Here is a 17,177-nt window from a genome sequence, read left to right on the forward strand (position 1 = left end):
TAATATGTTCTTAAAAAAATGAAACTTTAAACCCGAAATCAACGATGATCTCACCCTTTTAATTTCAAAAACTAACAATATTGCCTCTAATTTTCGAAGTCACTCATTCCGGTAAACGGAAAAGAAAGGATGACGGTGTTAGTTTCTGAAATCAAGAGGCAAAGTTGTTCTTTTCCTATAAATATAGGGGTGACAATGTTATTTACCCAATTAAGAAATGGCTGATTTGATATTGAGAAAGTGATGCAGGAGCAGGACCAATCAAACTTAAAACATATTTCAATAATTTCTTCACTAAGAAAGCTTGTGAGCTGACAGAGAAGACCATGATTCTTTGTCCTCAAGGACAGGTATGCCACATGCTTCATATGGGTGACTGTAAAAGGACCTCAAAGTTCTCATAAACCTAGAAGCCTCATACTTTGATAAATACAAAATAATAGGAAAAAGAAATGAAAAAGAAAAAAAAAAAAATTACTCCACCTGTACAACAACAGTACAGGTACAGCAAGATTAAGGACACATGTGCATCACCAGTCCTAGCTAAAAATATACAGAGTTTCATAGTAATATAAAATACTCAAAAAAGCTTATAAGATTACCATTAGATGACAATCCTTCTTCCATTACAATACAAAACTGGAGCAAACACTCTTACAGAAACATGTGTTCCCCATAACAACTCTCACATTTTTTCATGCTAATACTTGCAAAAAAATCTCATATACATAAGGTGAAACAATATTAGCTTCTTCATTTCTAAATTGGAGGGAAAGAACAATATCAATTACCAAACCCCCTTGGTTTACAGTGAACTATATTTTGTCTTAACATCCTACTCTATAAAGCATCAAGATAGCTCAGTAATCACACGTTCGCATTTGTCTTCCAAAATCTTCACAGCTTCGGTGAATAAAACTTCAGGAGGTAATGCTCCAGTTGATTCGATAGTAACTGGAAAATGAAAGAACAGATGAAAATGAAAAGAACATTACACTATCAAAGCCTTGCAAACAAAAATGCTAAGTCTAGAACCAAACTTTAGCAACATAAACATATTCGAGCTTATGCACTACCATTGACAAATCATCATCATTCAATAGTAGAGGAAATAGTTCCACATGGGATCATTTTCAAAGAAGACTATGCAATTGTATTACATGCAAATCTAAATACTGATGCCACCAGCATTTTGGCTTGGATACATTCATACAAGTAGGCACTTTGAACTGAACAGTATATTCAAGTGTATTCTTTTGAATATCTTCTGATTAGCTCTAATTAATGCACATGCAAAACATACTTACATATAAAATGGTCTTTAATACGACGTAGTGACACACGCTTCTCCCATTCTTCTCCAATTCTTAGGCATTCCCTACAAAGTGTGCAAGCTCGGGGTCGTGCTACTGTTGCCTTTTTCTTACCTGTTTTCACCCAAATCATCAATGAGTGATTTCAACCATAAAAACGGGGGGAAAACAGTTTTAAGAAAGCTATAGGAGAAAAGAAACAGTTAAATGATGGCATACTCTGAACAGCTTAACAATCAAAATAAAATTTTTGGAACAAAGATTCTTTGCAATCAAATTCCCCCGTCTAAACCAGAGAAAAGAAGAAACCACAAAGTTAGCAAAAGCTCTTTACCATTTCCAATATCTTCGATATCAAATACTTTAACTGGGCAAGTGTTTACAAGTTTTTCAGCATCCTCATCCTCAACATCTTCCAATAAAACAACCTACACATAATGAATTAAATCTTAGACAGGTTGAAAAGAAAAGATAACTGAAAAAGACATATCAGATTGTTTAGAAGCAACTCCTAAATAACATCTCCACACCTCAGGAAGCATTCGGTACCAGGCAGTAGCCACTGGTGACCACTTTGCATGAGTCTTACCCATGCCTTTAACAGCATGTGCTTCTAATTCAATTTCCTGCAAAAAGGAAAATATATATGAGCAGTAAGAACTTGAACAGACATTACTCATCAAAACCATCAACTGAGTAATAAAATGAGAAACAATACTACTTTATTCTAAAGCATATACAATAGCCAATTAGCCCCATTAAAGCATGGATGACTAGGTTTATATTCAATCAAACAGTTTCATAGACTAAAGTAAAATTTGATTTGCACGTCCAAACAACTTATTTCCTATTATGTTCACTCTCATGCAAACTCAGTTTAGAAAGAACCTTAAGCTGAGCTAAATCAGTAGCAACAGAGAAGGAAAAAGAAGGTTTACCTGACCAGGGCCAAGCCTCGCAATAGTAATATCAGGCATAGGGTTAATTGGATTGTTTGCAAATTTTGGCAAAGATGCTTGGCTGCAACTAAAAGAAGTGTAGGTCCGTGGTTTAGAGGTTGGGTTTGAATCAGAATTTTTCGAATCCAAAAGAAGCTCACTCCCATTTGGCAACCACTTCAATTCATTAGTTTTTACTGCATCATATATTATATTTACATTAGATAACAACAAATAGTAAAAAAAATAATGCAAGAACAATAAGAATTCATTAAATAAAAAAAAAAGCGTAAATTTAGGAATTGCATTTTCTCCCTAAGATTTTACAGCCTTAACCAAATTACAATTATTCAATAGAACAACCATCATACCAGTATAGAGAACTAGAACCACATCATACCTGTAAGACGGGGTGCCCCTCTTTAACAACGAACATGGAGTTTATAAACAATGGTGTTCTTTTCGTTATTTGTATCATTTTCTACATTTATAAAAAAATAAAAAATAATAAAATAAAAAATAAAAAATCAATTACAGACTACATGCCCAAAAAACTGCAGATATAATAATCAGACAATAATACTAAGAGCTATATAACAAAATAACTAAAAACCAACAAAATATTTAAGTCAAACCTGATATATATTCAAAAAGCCTTGGATCAACCATGATTGGAATGAGACCCAGCCTGTGGGCAAGAACTTCATCTTGGATCACTGATGTATTGTTTGCAATAAGAACTTTTTCAATAGCCATTGTAGGAAGCTGCATGAAACAATGAAACAGAATCCATCTGGATCATCAATAGAAGGTACCAACTAACATGCCACACTCACAACCAAAATAAAAAAGTACAATGACCACAACAGTGTTAAGATAGAACCTTCACAAGTCAATGCTGCAAATAAGAACAAATCACAATGATATGAAGTGCATGTAAGTAAATCATGAATATAATTATACTGAAATAATAAATAGCAATGCACCTCAGCTATGAGGATCCTACGGAATGCATTCGCAATTGATGGATCAATACCAATTAGATCAAACTCCATGTCATCCTTTGTGAGCCGAACTACTTCAACTCGAAATTTCTGGCGAAAACAATCCAATTGGACACTGTTGTCGACTCCCATAGAAGCATAAGCACCACCATACATTACATTGTCTGTCTACAAAAACCAAGAACATAAATTGAAAAAACTTGAGAAAGAAACAAAACCAATATCCACAACCTCGCAGTCTTCCGCTCAACAGATGAAAAAGATTAACAGAAAACAACAATAAGAAACAAACAGATTGAAGCATCTCCAAAAATAAAAAATAAAAATGGGTATTAAGCAATATGAGAAATAACGAGAAAAACAAAGACTTGCAACAATGAAAGATATACTGAAAATTTTCAATCTTTACAATAGGTCAAAAATCAAAGTAAGCAACTTCGTATAACACAAATAAACAATCATCGAAACAAAATCATGGGTAATTACAAACATGACTAAATACACAAAGGGTATGGTCAATATGAGAACTACAGAAAAAGGTTAACGAGATATAAAGGAACGTTCAACAATGTTACCGAAACCTGAAATTTTCAACCATTGCAATACGTCAAAAAAGCAAATTAAAAAAATTTATACAACGCAAATAAAGTATCACAAACAAAATCATGGGTATTTACAAACAGGAAAAAACAGATAAAGGGTCAATAACAAACACATAAATAGCACACACAAAAACACTACCTCGAAAGCGTCCAAAAAAACTGGAAAAGTTTAAAATAATCAACGAACACTCAAAAACTCACAATAACAATAAAATGGTAGCTACAAATTGAGAAAAAATGGAGAGGGTCGATGAGAAGTACATGAATTGGAGCATCAAGGTTGCAGAGGACACGAGTTCTCTGAAACTCAAGCTGTGGAGGGAGCCCTTTGGGCAAATCTGGTAAATCCAAAGATGAAAATTTACCCTTTCCTTCATTTACTTGTTTCTTATCAGTTTTCTCCGCCATTTTTTATCGAATTCTGTCTCAGTGAGAACGTACAGTTGAGTAGTGTTGAGAACTGAGAAGAGAGGGAGATTCAAGGGTTTAGGGTTTAACAGAGACAAAGCAGCTTAATGAGACAGTTTCATAACAAGAATATATGGGCCTAGTCAGAGTTTGGGCCATTAAATTAGTAATGCTAAGTACGCTCGACCTATTTGCAAAGTAACCCCAACTTTATTAATTAGTCCTTTTTCTTTTATTAACAAATTATATTTCGAATTACAAAAATTTTTTATGTTTTTTACGTTTGGTCAATGTTCTGAAAACCGGACCGGACAATGACCAGTTCAAGGGTCCGGTTTCCGGTTTGACTAGTTGGATCGGTAGGCTAGATCGTATTTTATAAAATTACTTTAGTCCCTAAAGGTTTGAAATTCATCAAAAACACCCTTATAATACTCCCTTAAGGTTTGAAATCTGTCTAAAACACCCTTATCACACGAAGATACTGATGAGTGGTGGCGGCAACGACGATCGACGGCCAATCGAAGCTAGAATCTTGGGGCTTTTGATGTGTAGGTGTTGGCGAATCTGATGGTAGTGTTAAGGAGTTCCATCGGCATCGGAACTCATCGAAATCAACAAAAGAAATCTGTCGTCGTGTAAACTTTAGGTGGACGGCGAGCTACGAAGGCTGGATGACGGCCACTAAAAATGGATGGGTTTGGTCATGGAGATGCTGTCACGTCGAATGGCGGTGTTTTCTTCGTCGAAGGATGCCAGAATCCGGCCGGATGGAGCTGCAATTGGATCGCGACTTGGCAGTATTCCGACGGTCCAACAGCGGCTCAATCTGGTTTAATGAAAAATACTGATTTTTATAATATCCCGGACCAGAAATACCGTCAGCTGCCGGTCGAACCGGAAGGTCTGGTCCGGTTTTCAAAACACTGCGTTTGGTTAAATGATTTATAGTATGCATGGTAATGCTCCCCAAAATTCCGGGATCCATCCCACTCCACCCCATATGGGGTGGGGAAGCCTCAGTTTTTTTGGGGATAGGGGTAGGGGTGGGGGCGTTTTAATCCCTGTCCTTGGGGATGGGGCGTAAGTGATGTCTTTCCCCCGCCCCTCCCTGTATATAATATATAAAGTTATATATATTTACTTTTCACTAATACCTCAATATTTTATCCAATTACACAATTATCTTACCTATATAAACTCATATTATGTTTTCATAAGGAGAATCCAGGGAAATGCTCAAATTTATGTTTATGTAAAATTAATTATGTTTAAACAATTAATTTAAGTGTTTGTCATGTGGACGAGAATTAACTATGTTTAAGCGATTAATTTAAGTGTTTGTCATATGGGTGAGAATTAACTATTATGTTTGGTATTGTTCAAATTAATTTATGTTTATGTAAAATTAACAAGACGGGGACGGGCTTCCAACATTCCCCATGAGGCGAGGAAAGGGAATTCTTGTCATCCCCATAGCGGGTATAGGGCGATGGTAAAGAGTGATTTTGAGAGTGGGGATGGGTACAGTGAATGAGATCCCCATCCCGCGCCGCCTCATTGCCATGCCTAATTTACTGGTTTTTCTTAATATAAATGTATTAATGAAAATAAAAACAGTACCATTTTCTTGATTTAAATACTTCTTAAAATAGGTTATGATATAATACCACCACCTAAAAACTATATATTACAAGTTTTACATCAATGTATTGTCACAACATTGTAATATTACAAAACCCCTTAAAATGTAAGAGGGAGGACATTATGAAATGTTTTGTGCAACATCAAGGCCGGTTATTGCAAGATACTTGCTTAAAGTAGAAACCATTTTGTTGGAGAGAAATGAGTGTATGCAAGTCAACCCCAGATATAAACACTGACATTTACAACAACCAACTGATTATATTTAGTAATGAGAACACAAAGGGTTTGAATTTTGACATTGTGAGATAACAAAATTTTTTTGGACTAGTACAGCCCAAGGTCAAGTAAAGAAAAATCAAATACCATAAATACTCAAAAACTGGACATTTTGCAGCAAGGGTTACAAAATCTTGAGCTTCAGATTGATTTCTTAAATACAGTTTGATCATGTAGTAGATGCTTGTGTACTTTGTCACTGTCGGATATCACATTCCCGTCGGCGCTGTTCCTTGCTCCCACCAGAAATGAATCCTAGTGTTACTGATTCACCCATCTTGTGTTGTCATCAACTGATTATTTGCTATTACTACCCTCCTTGCCTGCACCAGCCTTCTTTTTCCTCAAGGCTTTTCTCTTCTCTTCTCTGCAGGAATCAGCATGAATAAATTAGATTATATACAGCAAGTTTTCTATTTGGACAAACCAGAGCATGAACAGATTACTTGGTGCCTCTCACATCAAACATTATTTGTTTGTGTCTAACAAATCAATCTTAAAAGCTACAATGTCATGTGAAATGGCACCCATTCCTATGGAAAAGCCTTTACCTGACTTTTGATAATTCCTCTCTAGATGGGAATTTCCTTTTCTTCCTTTTCTGTGGACTGGATTGGGACTCTACATTTCCATTTTCAACTAAACTACGTTTCTTTTTCTTTGCATCCTTTGCTTCTTTATTGCCTTTAGCTTCTCTAGTGCCTTCTTCCTTCAAAGGCTGTTCAGTCTTCTTTTCACCATTGCTCTCATTTGAAGTGGGAGCTTGTTCAACAGATTCTACAGGTTCAGATGCTACTGGAGTTGATTTAGAATTGCTCATTTTCTTCAACTGCAGGAAGTAAAACAAAAAAAATAAAAAAAAATAAAAAAAAAAAAAATCGTAAGGCATGTAGACCATCAGGCTGAAAATCTCAAGTAGATGGCAATCAGAAAAATCCCATCCATTTACAGAAGAGTTTCTAAAAGAATTTTCATTACTAGCATAACCAATGATAAGAAAAATTCTTTTTTCTCAAATGTGATGCGCACTCAGAAAACCAATGTATACCTTTGCTACAAAAAATCCATCCATATTGTGAACATGAGGATAAAATCGCCTTGTCTTTTCTAAGGATGGATGAAATCGGTGTTCCCTAAAGCGAACAAATCTGGTAGAAAGATGAAATGTTATTAAATGTGAAAATCAGCAAGGTTCATCACAAACTCCCTAAGATGAGAGTAAAGCATTACCCTGGACGTCCGAAGTCAAGTCCACAGGGTACAAGTTTGACATCCCTCTTTTTGAGTGCATAGTCAATAACTGCTTCATTCTGCAACACAGTAATTTACCATAAGAGAAGGAAAAATTGCAAAAATGCGCACCCACAGGCACACCCTTCTCAACAAACCTCAGGAACCAAGATGGAGCAAGTGGAGTAAACAATATATCCCCCAGATTTGGAATTAGCATCCACCATGTCAATGGCAGCGAGTATTAATTGCTACAAGAAAAATAAATAATTAGCTTCATCTTAGAAAGCTAAATGAGACGATAATATAACAATAGGTAATTCTTCTATTTTCTATACAGAAAGAGCATACCTTCTGCAAATGGGAAACTTTCTGAATATCATCAAGGCTTTTAGAAGTTTTAACAGATTCATCCTTAGATATAACCTGCATTGTGTAAAGTAGGGTCATTTAGTCCCATCAAGCAAATACCAATTCAAACAAGCCATCCAAACTAAATGAGGTCCTAATCGCTTACCCCAGTCCCACTACAAGGAGCATCCAACAATACTCTATCAACAGTGTTGACACCCAAAACCTTGGGCAGCTGAAATGGATAAACATTAAACAAAAGGAAAGACATTAGAATTGCTGACTAGATATTCAACCAAAGGATTTTAACTATCAAATAATAACCACTATTGCCAGTGTACATTCATTCAATCGCTACTCATCCAACAGCAATCAAGTTCTATATAATATATAGATATGTTTTACCATAAATCATTCTAGAGTATGAAAAATAAAGGGTTAGGATATCCAATTTGTTTTCCACTAATAAGTACTAATGAGACGCAGTAGGCATGTAGCAGATTTTTCATATTAATACTAATACAAACATGTGCTGTTAATTTATAAGGCAATTTGCAACAATGAATAAAATATTTGCTACACTTCAAAACCACCTTGTCAACTGTACTGATCAGAAGAAAGACTCCAGTATTCAATAATAACACACCATTAAACTCAGAACTTATCAAAGCACTAAATTATATTATATCACAGGCAAAAGGAAGCTAACCTCCTTCCCGTCATAGTTGCAAACTACAGTGTTTGTCACCCCCATACGATGTAAATTTGCAGTCAGAGACTTAAGCCTTGGTTCCTTCATCTCATTTGCATAGATTAGTCCTGATGAAAATTGAATTAAAACAATCAAGGAAGAATAATATTGAAATAAAGAGAATCAGAGCATAATCACAGAAAATTATATGGATACAGATGTGCACACTAGCAGCAAACCACTATTATTTTATAGTTCCTGATAATAAGGTTAGTTGCATCATCTTAAAACTGAAAATATCTAAAACCTAATCAAGTGGGTTATGCAACTGACTAGAAGAAGAAGAAATCAGAAACGTAAAGCAAAACCAGGCGTGTGCACAAAACAGCTATTTCAATTGAATCTTTCAAAGATTACTACATACCAGTATTTTTCATAAGAGCGGCAATGTAAGTTGTTTTACCACCAGGTGCAGCACTGCAACAGGTATAAAATTGTAATCAGAAGAGAAAATATGTTAATGATACTTGGAACTTGTAACACAGATACTATGGACATTAATATTTTCACAAAACAATTGTGTTTCATCCTCATCTTATGATGAAGTGGATCACTGCAACAAGTAGACATCCCTAATGACAGAGAAACACAATTCGTGACACAACTATTAATATAAAGTTACAAGCTTGCAATTGAAATTCTCATCATGACTTCAAAAAGATATTAAGATACTAGATTGGTGGACAGAAAAACGCTGCAAAATGGCTTAGAAACAGATATGCAGAAGAAAAAACTTACGCCATATCAACAACTCGCTCATTTTCTTGGGGAGCAAGGGCCATTACTGGCAAAAAAGAGCTTGCACTTTGTAGCTGCAAATTAAAAAAAAAAATATTTACCATCTTAAGTACACCATGTAGAGCAGAGAAACTGAAATAAAGTACCAAAGAGAAATGTCCAGAAATATATGACTTCCTACCATGTAATAACCGGCCATGTATTCAGGAGTTGCACCAATTGGCACTTGAGAATCATAGACTACCAACCCTACCTGCAATAACAATATCATGGTTTTGACATTCGTAATATTTAACCCAGAATTTAAAAGAAAAAAAATGAATAAGGTAATTCTTACTTTTGACCACTTGCTTAAGGGGTCTAAATTTACTCCTCTGTTTATGAGAACATCAGCCAAATCCCGTCTCCGAGTCTAAGCAGATACAAGAGGAAGAAAAAGATAAATCAAGATACTGAATATTGGGCATAAAACATATAAACGATAAATCATATCTCAGAATGCAGCAATGTAAAAATGTAAAAATGTAGTTTCACCTTCAAAGTGTTCGTTCTTAGGCATATAGGCCGAGGCTTTTCAAATGATTCAATAAGTTCCATAAGTTCAACTGGTGGAAACATCTGTAAGGGAAAATGCACATTTACTGGAGAACACAAACACACAAATAGAGGACAGAAGGATGGATGGATTGAAAGAGAGGTGTCGAAGCCAATCAAGAAAATAGTAAACCATCACCTACCTCCACCAAAACCCCAATTAAGAACTCATTGTAACCGTAGTATGTACCCAAATCCATTTTAAGCTGCTGTACATAGTCTTTCCTTGTTCTTCCCTTTTGACACAAGTCCTTAAAATTTGAAAGCACTCGAACAACTGTAAGTGAATGTTAAAATTAGATTTGGAAAATATAGAAGCAACATGATTCTGAAAACAATTAAAAATCAAAGACAGTGAACTAATGAAATATAACTCACTCTCTTTAATCCTTCTCTGAAGATTTGAAAGAACAGGAGGTCGCTGTTTTTCTTCCTCAAGTTCCTATTTTATTAGGAAATTAAAAGAAAATTAATTGAGAATAAAATCCATTGATTAAAAAAAAAAGATGAAAAAAAAAAACTTCTGTTCACCCCAATATTTAAATAAACTAGGCACAAAAACGAGGAGAAATAGAAAGTGGCAGTGATGATAAATAACCTCCTTGGTTGGCAATCTGAATTCATCAGACTCTTCTTTAATGTTGAGCTGCATTTCTTCAAGAGCTTCTTCTTCTTCCCTTGCCCGTGCTTCATCAATAGCTCTTGACTTCTTTTCAATATCAGATCCATCATCTGAATCTGAATCTGAATCTGAACCAGAGTCGGAACCTGAACCTGAATCTTTGTCTGCAACAATAATATGATTAAAAATCAAAATGAGTAACAACATTATTAAGTAAACAAAACCCTCCAATTAAAAAACCAAAATAGAACACAAAATAAAAAGACTCCAAACACTACAAACTGACAAAACCACACTACCTTCGTCTCCACTTCCTTGAAGAAAATCTTCAGCAAGGGGATCATCTCCATCTGAAAATAATTCTGAACCAGCATCTGAATCAGATTCTCGTTCTTCCTCTTCAAACTCTCGGGGGTCTTTTACTTCTTCATTTGAAATATCAGAATCCGAATCATCAGAAATATCTTGCTTTTTGGAACGTTTTGCAGCAAACAGATCATTCTTCTTTTGCTTCTTTTTGAGTGGGGGCTTCTGTGCTTTTGGTCCCTTTTTCTTACTAAGGGCAGCAGGAGCCATTATAGCTGCAAAACCGAGACAGAAGTTACCAAGGATAATCCATAGTTAACAATAAACAAGTATCCTATTATAAACAACAAAACCAAACCGCTCAATTAACAAGTCAAGAAGTTATTCCACAAGCAGAATTAATTAAACAACATAAAATTATCACTCCACATGGTCTAGCAACCCACTTTGGCTTAGCTAAACTTAAACACAAATTTCTCCAACCTCTTTTCTAGCTCTCTAATTGTTACACCACATGAAAGTTTAAAACCCTTTGACAAACACACTTACATTCTCGATAAACCGATATCAAACACGAAGCAAACATCCATAAGCTAAATTGAACCAGACAGGAACAAAATTCATAGAAAAGAAAATACTATTTCACCCTTTTTGGTACACAAAAAAATTAACTCAAACTTTCAATTTTCCAGCAGCCTTTCAGCTTTTACACACGAGTAAGAACGTCAAATTCAAGGCTAAACCCATCAAACAACACACAGGTACAATTTTAAGGTTGCAAAATTGATCAAACGTTGACATGAAAATAGAAAAATAAACAAATGGGCAGTTATAAGAACATGCAAAGATGAGATTTTTACTTGATTTTTTTGTTCAGGGGAGAGAAACACTAATTCTTCGTAGACGGCTGGGGTTTAGGGTTTAGCAGACGAGGGAGAGGGACTTGAAGAAGACAGCGCGAATTGAAGACAGTAGTATTAAAAAGTCTGGGCTTTTAATTGGGCCAAGTAGTTATGAATGTTGGGCTGGGCTGGGTTCGGCTTGATCTCATTTGGACCTTGAAAGGCAACTATTCTGCAAATGTAATTACACAAATACCCCTGAATGAACATATTCCTAGTATGTTTGACTAATGTTTAGATGAAATTTGTCGAATTGCTCATTCGACAAACACATTAAGGTCGATTTATGATATCATAACTCGACTCTTAAAAAGAGTAAAATAATTTGTTCAATAACTGTTGATTCTTATTTAACGGTTTAGATGTATCTTAATATCTTTCCGATTTCATCAATTAATATTTGATTGTTGTATGAGGAAATCCTATCGAAAAATGTTTGATGCCCTTTAACTTTGAAGTAGAGTCTTAACATTTCTAAAAAGTATGTGTTTTAATTTTTATTGACACTACTAAGTTACATACAGAGAATACTACATAAGGCAGTCCTTGAGAAGACAAATTTGGAACTAGTAAACTTAACAAAAGTGTTCCAAATTATGCTCACAGATTATGCACAGAAAGCACTCTTTACAATGGAGAGATTTACAATATTTTCCTGAGGATTTTGTTAAAACACAGGGCAGCCCTCGACTTTAATTCCTGGTGATGTAGGGCATGTGGCTAATGGACAATGATCACCATTGGAATTCCCCCACCAATGTGGACCTTCAATGTTGTTACCCTGAAGGGCAAAATAAAGGAACACACCCATGAAGGCAAGTCCAGCATCCAGAGCAGCTGATAAAATATAAGTATGCCTAGCCCACCAGGTCTTGTATTTTCTGAAAATGTAGTAGTTGAAGAAGAGTCCAACAGCTCCCCAACTCCAGAAATGCACTGCTCTTGTTGGTGGCATTTTGCTTGTGGCTCCGAGGATAATGGGCCAGTGAATCTTACCCAGCCACTTGGTTGTCGGGAATTTCCGAGCAAGATACCATCCTGGAACTGGTAATAATAACCCGATGAGGAAGAACCAGTTCATTTCTGGGTAGTTTCCTGCGGATGTGAACATTCTTCCAGGACCAACAACTCCCCAGATGATTGAAGCACTGTAAAAAACATCATCTCCAGGACATGTCCAGGGACTCCCCTCAGGCAGCAAATTTTTGTCACAAATGTTCTCCACAGATTCGAGAAGCCACCAGGCTGTTCCGAAGCAAAAACTTGAAGCAACTATTGTTCCAGCTAACTAATAACGCAGATTTGAGACATCATTCAAAACTGTGTCATTTCTATAATACTGATACATCGTCTGGAGAAATCCAGGACCTGGTATGTATAACATTAGTTAACGAAAACTTTTAGTTACCTGAACAATGAACATAGATTTAGGTGGGATTTTCATGTAGTGGCCTAATTTTAAATCTGAAAGAAAACTAATGGCCTGGTTGGTACTAATAGTGCCATAGGTCTTGAAAGTCACATTTGCAATAGGCCTCCCAGGATAAAGATACCCAATGATCATCTCAGTGATCACGTTTAGCCCTGGTGCCTGCAGAAATCAACAAAAATGTACAAGTTCTTCAGTTGTTAGGTATTAAAAGGATAATAATCTCCTCGACAGACACATTTTTTTTTTTTTTTTACCCAAAATGCAGATCTCAATAGAAAAAGCTAGTGAACAGTTAATGACAAAATTTTCAGTCATATTTTCTCATAAAACAGTAAAATTTTGCATTTGAACAATTATTGAATCTAACAGAAACCAAACTAGCTATGTTACCTGATTTGTGGTGGCTGTAATTACACTAACTGGTAAGGTGAAAATAAACGAAACGGCAACTGATAGAAGAAAACCCCACCATGGGAGTTGAAGAGCTTTGTCAAAGCCTTCACAGGCAATGAGAGAAAAAACAATAGATGTAATTAAGCAAGCATGAAACCACCAATGTGGAACTGGGTCATAGTACTTCTTCATCAATCTTGTATGCACATCACCAAATTCTTCTGATTCACTTTTGGCATTTCCCCACGTTTGCCATATGTGTCTGCGAGAAGTAAATTTAATCTCAACCATTTAAATACATTAACACAGAACTCAAAAAACTCTGTAAAAGTATAATTCTTACTTTCCATCGAAGAGAGCAACATGTGATAGCGAAGCCACTAATCCTGCAAAGCTGAGCCCATAGTTCAAGGCGAACAAGACACTTACATAGACTCTGCTGTAGCTATTATAGGCACCCACGTCAAGATCGAAGGTTTTCTGATTGAGGATTCTGGACACATTGTATACTTGACCAGAATAGTCGAAAGTTTCACAACTGAAGATGGGAAATCGTTTGGCGTCGTAAATATTTGTCCAGTAAGCAATTGGAAGCATAACATAGATAACCAGGATAAACCCGATTAGCATATTGACAATGGCGAACAAGGGGAAGGCTAAAGGACTTGATAGGAAGGAAGCAACAGTGGACCAGTCGAGGCCAAAGGAGCCGATGCCTAGACCATTCAAGCCTGAACCAATCTGTTGCATTGTGACTGAGTCTGTCCAGATCCAACAAATGAAGGAGAGAGCTGATAAGGAAGGGAATAAGTATCCTGGAACAGTGTAATATGCGAAGCTTGATACCAGGATTATGATAAAGAATTGTAGCCTTGAAACTCCTCCTCTAGGTCTCTCCTGCTCCTCATGCAATGCCCTGCAGATTTAGTTTGAAATACTCATATGAGTTACTGTATCAACTATTAACGTAACGTTTCTTTAAGAGGATTTTCGAATCATGATTTTACCTTACCAAGATTTTCTAATCATGGTTTAAAGATTAATTGACAATAACCTGGTGATGCACGAGATAATGTTACCTTACTAAGATTTTCGAATCATGATTTAAGGATTGATAGAACTGCTTGCCAATAACCCAGATAGAGTAACATTAACCTGATGATGTACGAGGTAATGTTATCTTATCAGGATTTTCGAATCATGATTTAAGGATTTATTGAACTACGCATTAATAATCCAAATAGAGTAACATTACTCTAGTGATGTACAAAGTAATGTTACCTTGTCAAAGATTATCAAATTTATGATTTAAGGATTTACTGAATTCTGTGCTAATAATCTAAATAGAGTAACATTGCCTTGATGATGTACGAGGTAATATTGAAAGCAATAGAAATGAAGGCTAACCTGAATAGAGAAACTTGTGGCAGGTTTTGTGGCCACCACATGTAAGGTGAGTCAACAAGGACTTTTCTGAATAAACCAGCCCATCCATAGCCAAGAAGCTGATCAATTTCATCAAAAAACCGTGTAATGTAAGAACGTTTAACGAATTTACTTGACAGAAAAAAGAACTTTTTGTCTTTTAAAGTACCTGAGTAGTTTGTGCGAGCAAAAGGGCAGCTACAGGATGCAGACTTCTTTTGTAGAAAGCTTTCAGAATGATAACAATATGCACAGCATAAACACCACCAGCTCCACAGCCTGCAAAAATGGTGATCAACGCATGTTCTTTCACACTGAACGGCCCCGGATTGAGTGAAAACCTCCATTTTGTGAGTGGACATTGATATACTTTCGTCGGTAGCGTTGAAGCCATCAGCCTTCCGATTGGTAAAACAATAATTTGCGCTGCGACTGGACCGACACTTAGCGGATTCTGGCGGAAGGAGAAAAATCGGTTCAAGAAGGCAAGAAGTGCACATGATGTTAGCCCCAAAACCCATGTTCTAAATGTTAAAACTGGCTCTGAAGGATTATCTGTTATTGGAACTGTGAGCTTAACTTGCTCAATTGGGCTATCATTAACTTCATAGTCTCCAGCTGAATGAAAAAATTTGACATAATGTTACACATCTCAAATAGTTTTCCAGACTGATTATAGTCCCGAACTTTTGTCACGAACCTCGAGTTACAAAAATGAAAAAACTTATTTATCTTCTAAACAAAACGTATGTTCTAAAACACATGTAAATATTGACTGGACATCGAATAAAAACTTGTTCTTATCATTATTAAAAAAAAAAAAAAAAATCCAAACAATCTTCAACTACTATTATGTTTAATATATTTGGTTCAGGCTGCTTATTTCATGTTGACATCATTAATTGGAAAAAGAGAATAATTAGAGGAAGATTACCATAAAAGTCGATAATCTTCTCCGAGGACGGGTTTCTGGATTGAGGGCACCGCCTCATGTTCAGCCTTGCCATTTGTCTCTGTTTGGGGATCAACCAGAATGGCAGCCCCTCAAAATCTTGCCCTTAACAAATCGTATATATATTTTTGTAAATGCATTGTTGTTCCTGCTTTTTAGCCTTGTTGATCATGCTTAAATCAATAAGCCAAACAGCCTATGTAAAAATTAGTAAGATTTTGACATAAACTTGAGAAAATATAATCTGTGACTTATGAACTTGGGAAAACTAAATAGTAAAAACAATATATATATATATATTATATATATATATATATAATACACACACACACGCGTACATATGTATCTTTACCAAGATGTCTAACATAACAAGGAATCTAGTCAGAAGAACAATATTATAAAAGAAAAATTTTATAAAATTAAAAAATATTATTTAATATTTATTTGTAGAATTCTATTAAACACTTTTTTTTTTTCTGGAGGTATGAGATAATTCTCGACTGGGATGCTCAAGTAAATGCCCTACCGAAGGAGCTTCCAGTGATTTCAAACCCCTGATATTGCAGGTCCAATTACTAGTTAACTCATAGCTCATTGTTATTAAACACTTTCATTGTAGTTCAGTTATCTTTGCATATATAGAAATATTTTTTATTTATTTAATAATACTACATATCTCAAATAACATTGCTATTTTGTTAATAATCAAAAAAACATTTTGTCCATAATAATAAATTAACGATGAGAAGTTTTAAGAGAAATTCAAGACTCAAAATAGAATTTGTTTAAAGAATTAGGCTATTTTCTAGTGTAATTTGTAAAAAATTTGGAATCTAGGAAGGGCAATGACCCTCCTCCTCCGTCCATGGCGAATAATAAGAATATTGTAAGATCATCGTCTACTTATATAATGAAACTTTGTAACCAAGGTGTCCGAGCCTACATACTCACCTCAACTGATCCTCGGCGAGATTAGTGCACCCCCCCCTTAAATTGTGGATGCTCAAATGGAATCAAACTAAGACCGTGTGTCTATCCGCATATCCCCGATTAGTCCTACCCATCTGGCTACCCACGATGGGTGAAAAAAAAAAAAAAATGAAGACCTTCTCTTTGTTTTATCAATTGTGTTGAATTTTCATCTTGTTCTTGGAAATTTTTGCTAGTTGGAAAACTTTAAATCCATCAGAAAACTATTTTAAGAAATTTTTAGAACTTAAAATTTCAAAAGTACATACATAATGTCACAGAATTCCCAATCACACATAAGGCCTAATATTTAAAAACCAACAG

The 17,177-nt window shown here is 35.5% G+C and overlaps 3 protein-coding genes across 3 annotated transcripts; all 3 read right to left on the reverse strand.

Moving 5' to 3' along the window:
* Positions 1–622: 622 nt before the first annotated feature.
* Positions 623–4,342, reverse strand: LOC116122343 (DNA-directed RNA polymerases I and III subunit RPAC1). The gene is given in 9 exon segments (XM_031408207.1): positions 623–954; positions 1,308–1,427; positions 1,648–1,741; positions 1,844–1,939; positions 2,252–2,448; positions 2,652–2,732; positions 2,887–3,016; positions 3,238–3,423; positions 4,119–4,342. Coding segments are annotated over 9 exon segments (1,155 nt in total). The 5' UTR covers positions 4,266–4,342; the 3' UTR covers positions 623–850.
* A 1,695-nt stretch (positions 4,343–6,037) lies between these two features.
* On the reverse strand, positions 6,038–11,740 carry LOC116122325 (25S rRNA (cytosine-C(5))-methyltransferase nop2). Its single transcript, XM_031408183.1, has 18 exons — positions 11,641–11,740; positions 10,774–11,055; positions 10,451–10,638; positions 10,231–10,294; positions 9,996–10,129; positions 9,793–9,876; positions 9,596–9,670; positions 9,440–9,511; positions 9,259–9,332; positions 8,885–8,937; positions 8,479–8,588; positions 7,936–8,004; positions 7,770–7,844; positions 7,577–7,669; positions 7,419–7,498; positions 7,237–7,336; positions 6,740–7,017; positions 6,038–6,555 (listed from the first exon to the last, which is right to left on the reverse strand). The coding sequence occupies exons 2-18, from the start codon at positions 11,048–11,050 to the stop codon at positions 6,486–6,488; spliced, it is 1,896 nt and encodes a 631-aa protein (XP_031264043.1). The 5' UTR covers positions 11,051–11,055; positions 11,641–11,740; the 3' UTR covers positions 6,038–6,485.
* Positions 11,741–12,349: 609 nt separating this feature from the next.
* LOC116122286 (oligopeptide transporter 5-like) lies at positions 12,350–15,939 on the reverse strand. The gene is made up of 7 exons (XM_031408155.1): positions 15,867–15,939; positions 15,102–15,550; positions 14,915–15,012; positions 13,851–14,423; positions 13,505–13,769; positions 13,091–13,273; positions 12,350–12,970 (listed from the first exon to the last, which is right to left on the reverse strand). Exons 1-7 carry the CDS (start codon positions 15,937–15,939, stop codon positions 12,350–12,352), a joined length of 2,262 nt encoding a protein of 753 aa, XP_031264015.1.
* Between the last annotated feature and the right edge of the window lie 1,238 nt (positions 15,940–17,177).

Source organism: Pistacia vera, unplaced genomic scaffold (assembly GCF_008641045.1).
Source record: "Pistacia vera cultivar Batoury unplaced genomic scaffold, PisVer_v2 Contig133, whole genome shotgun sequence".
In the NCBI taxonomy this organism is placed as follows: domain Eukaryota; kingdom Viridiplantae; phylum Streptophyta; class Magnoliopsida; order Sapindales; family Anacardiaceae; genus Pistacia; species Pistacia vera.

Excerpts from the sequence above, each read along its gene's own strand:
- LOC116122286 (XM_031408155.1), bottom strand. The coding sequence starts at position 15,939 with ATGGCAAGGCTGAACATGAGGCGGTGCCCTCAATCCAGAAACCCGTCC. Across the intron at positions 14,424-14,914 it reads CCACAAGTTTCTCTATTCAG|GGCATTGCATGAGGAGCAGG; the intron begins GTTAGCCTTCAT and ends CTAAATCTGCAG. Across the intron at positions 13,770-13,850 it reads GTTGCTCTCTTCGATGGAAA|ACACATATGGCAAACGTGGG; the intron begins GTAAGAATTATA and ends TACTTCTCGCAG.
- LOC116122325 (XM_031408183.1), bottom strand. The coding sequence starts at position 11,050 with ATGGCTCCTGCTGCCCTTAGTAAGAAAAAGGGACCAAAAGCACAGAAG. Across the intron at positions 10,295-10,450 it reads TCAGATTGCCAACCAAGGAG|GAACTTGAGGAAGAAAAACA; the intron begins GTTATTTATCAT and ends CTAATAAAATAG. Across the intron at positions 6,556-6,739 it reads GAGGAATTATCAAAAGTCAG|AGAAGAGAAGAGAAAAGCCT; the intron begins GTAAAGGCTTTT and ends TGATTCCTGCAG.